The following is a 3536-nucleotide window of genomic DNA, read 5'->3' as shown; positions in this document are numbered from 1 at the left end:
AAACCCCCTCAGGGGTGTTTGTGTAATTTTTCAGACATGAGGATGTTTTATGAAAATACAAAAAACCTTAAAGGGTGTTAGTGTAAATAACTCTATTTTATTGCCATTAATAATTTAAAATTACTATATAATATTTAATTGAATTTTTAATTAATTAGAGAATTAAATAAAATTTATTTTATATTCCTTCACAAATCAAACATAAAAAATAAAATAAAGTGATATTTATTTTCCCAACTAAACATGTTAAAAGAATCTTCTAATTCCGATCCATTAAAAAAAGACATAGAAAATCATTTTCCATCAAATCCCTTCACGAACTAAAGCCTAGAAGTTTCTCGTTGGTTGGGAATTCATTCATGGGAGTTTTCTATTTTAAGTTATTTTAATTTTTGTTTTAATTTATTTTGATGCTGTTTATAGAAACAAGTCGGCAGCCCAAAATATTATATAAAAATAAAATCCTTTATATTATTACGTATCACACGCTCCACCGCCCTCAGAAACCAAGGGCCTAGCAATAAATAATAAAAAGTCGAGCGCCACGATCACCAAACAGCATGTTCACGGGAGTCGGCTCACCCTCCAATCTTAGTCACCCACGTGTCACACACGACCATCCCAAATAAAACCCAGCCCTCGCGATAAACACGTGGAGAACAAACCTTCAGCTGTCCAAATTCAATAAAACAGAACCGTGACCGAGAAACTCCCCGTACGGTTCTTTTAACCGCGGTGGTAAATGGAGCAGCTCCTAGAAATTTTTAACTCACAACTCAACCACGGTTAAATCACAACCCAACCCAGCCCAACCACGGTTAAAACCCACTCTCAGAGCAGTTTATAAAGAAAGCTACACCAGACTGATGTTCCCCTAAACACCACCACCCAAACCAAAACAAAAAACCACCCAAAAAACGAAAAAATGATGCTCGGAGAACCGCATCGTCCCAATCCAACGGTCCACGTCCCTCCGTGGCTTCAACTCGACGATCCCACGGCGGAGGTGTACTCTCCGTTCCCCCTGAGCGGTGTGTCCGTTAACTCTGAGGGCAATGCAAACGGCGCCGACTACAACAGCCCTTACTATCTGCACGAAGCCCTGACGACGTTCCAGCGCTACTTGCCCTCCAACGAAACCGACCCGGACTCCGACTCGGACATTTCGGTTCGCGAATCGGACTCTCCCGTCGACGCATACTCCTGCGACCATTTCAGGATGTTCGAGTTCAAGGTAAGGCGCTGCGCACGCGGGAGGTCACATGACTGGACCGAGTGTCCTTACGCCCACCCGGGAGAGAAGGCCCGGCGCCGCGACCCGAGAAAGTACCACTATTCGGGTACGGCTTGCCCCGATTTCCGAAAGGGTCATTGCAAGAAAGGCGATGCGTGCGAGTTCGCGCACGGCGTTTTCGAGTGCTGGCTCCACCCGGCGCGCTATCGTACGCAGCCGTGTAAGGACGGCACGAGCTGTAAGCGAAGGGTTTGTTTCTTCGCGCACACGCCAGAGCAGCTAAGGGTTTTGCCTCAGCAGAGCCCTAGGGGCTCCAACTCGCTCAGCACGGCCGAGTCGTACGACGGGTCGCCTCTTAGGCAGGCGATAGAGGCTGCTGCCTCATGCGGGAAGACGCTGCCTTTTCTGTCATCCACGCCAGAGGAGTCGCCGGAAATATCCCCGCCAGTGTCTCCGATGACCCGGTCGCTGAGTCGGTCTCTGGGTTCGAACTCCGTCAACGAAGTGGTTGCTTCACTGAGGAACTTGCAGCTTGGAAAGGTCAAGTCTTTGCCTTCTTCTTGGAATGTTCAGGTGGGTTCTTCCGGGTTTGGGTCTCCGGGCTCTCCCGGGTTCGTGTCTCCACGCGGGTCAATTCTTCGACCCGGTTTCTGTAGCCTTCCCTCGACTCCGACCCGTGTACCGGGCCGTTCTGGAATTGGGTATTTGGATTTCTGCGAGGAGGGTTGTGAGGAAGAGCCTGCCATGGAGAGGGTGGAGTCTGGAAGGGGATTGAGGGCGAAGATGTTTGAGAGACTGAGGGAGGAGAATTCTCTGGGTCGGGTCGAATCAGGCCCGAGCGGTGGTGCTCCTGATGTTGGGTGGGTTTCGGAGCTGGTGAAGTGAGTGGGGCCAAGTGGGCACATACGGGTTCTTAAATGGTTCTCTTATGATTTGTTGCTGAGATGAGTTGTCTATGATTCTATTTTGGGTTCAATTTGGTGGCCTCTAATTACCATATTTTGCGCTCTCTCATTGTGAATAGTGTCTCTGAAGCAGAGAGAGGGGGAGAGGGTTGGTATATCTATCTGGGAATTTGATTTTGGAAGCAAAGTCAAGCTGAAGATTTGAAGATTATGTGTAAATGTTTTTCCAACCAAGATGGTTGGCGTGGGCGAGGAGTAGAATCTCTTTTTTGGGGATTGTTCTGATAAGAAGTAGATAATCCTAGATTGGTAAGAAAGGAATTGCCTTTTGTATAGTTGAAGCAGACAGTGGATCATTCCCTCTTTTCTTTTTCTGTTCATTATGGTGTTTGTTATCACTATCCCACTTACTGATCTCTATCATTGTAAAAAGCCTTTGCTTCTATGCCAAACTGTTTATGTATGTAAAAATTGTAACTTTATCCAGTTTCCTCTGTTTCTTAATTCCTTTTGGCTTGTTGGGTTTTTCTTATTTCTCCTTCAAATTTCAAAGGCTGTTGAGGTTAAATTTTCTCATTGACAAGGGGCTTCACATGGAGAAACACTTTCATGCCTTCTATCCCCTGCCCAATAACGCAATGACACACCAGATGACTTCCAGATGACACACCAGATGACTTCTAGATAACTTTTTCAGGTGTAATAGTATATTATTGACCGGTAATAGTCCGTTGCAAGGAAGTTTTTATTATGCTTCACATGGTGGTTTGACAGTGTCTGGAAAATGAAAGTGAAGTCCATAAACTCTTCCCCAAGTATCCTCCTTTCCACTTCACAGGTTTGAAATTGTGGGACATAAATTGGAATTCCAGGGGAAAGAAAATATCTCTGACAAAGAAATTAGTGGATGAAAAATAAGGTGGAAATTATATCCCTGGCAAAGAAAGAAAAAGTATTTCTGTACTGTGCTCTGGTATAATTGGTCTTCCGACTTTACTTATATTCATAGTCTTTGATTTAACCCCTCCAACACGCAATATCTTAAGGATATGAGGCTATTATGAGCTATGGTTTCATTTTCCTTTCTGTTGACCTTTACTAGAATAATACAGGCTGATCCTGATGCTGCTGCATGCACTCTAAGCTTGTTCCCACCGATGGATTTTTATTGCTGAAGCTGTGATTGTGATGAGGGTCTTTGGAATTATCGTACGGTGAACGATCTGTCAAAATCATGATGTGTGTAGTCTTTTTTCCATTGGGTGGTGGTGTTGATTTGGACATGGATAATTACTGATAATGATTTTAATGTATCCGAGTGCGGTTTATTGGTGGACTAATTACAAACTAATAATGAATGAAACGCTAGCCAGTCTTAATTTCGATGCATTTGTTTC

The 3536-nt window shown here is 44.5% G+C and overlaps 1 protein-coding gene across 1 annotated transcript; it reads left to right on the top strand.

The window, feature by feature from the left end:
• Nucleotides 1-874: 874 nt before the first annotated feature.
• LOC117635930 (zinc finger CCCH domain-containing protein 20) lies at nt 875-2647 on the top strand. Its single transcript, XM_034370321.1, has one exon. The coding sequence runs from the start codon at nt 926-928 to the stop codon at nt 2117-2119; it is 1194 nt and encodes a 397-aa protein (XP_034226212.1). The 5' UTR covers nt 875-925; the 3' UTR covers nt 2120-2647.
• Nucleotides 2648-3536: the final 889 nt, after the last annotated feature.

The sequence above is a fragment of the Prunus dulcis genome, chromosome 7, assembly GCF_902201215.1.
Source record: "Prunus dulcis chromosome 7, ALMONDv2, whole genome shotgun sequence".
NCBI classification, from domain to species: domain Eukaryota; kingdom Viridiplantae; phylum Streptophyta; class Magnoliopsida; order Rosales; family Rosaceae; genus Prunus; species Prunus dulcis.
This window is presented reverse-complemented; position numbering and strand designations above follow the sequence as displayed.

Coding starts and splice junctions, on each gene's coding strand:
- LOC117635930 (XM_034370321.1), top strand. CDS start 926: ATGATGCTCGGAGAACCGCATCGTCCCAATCCAACGGTCCACGTCCCT.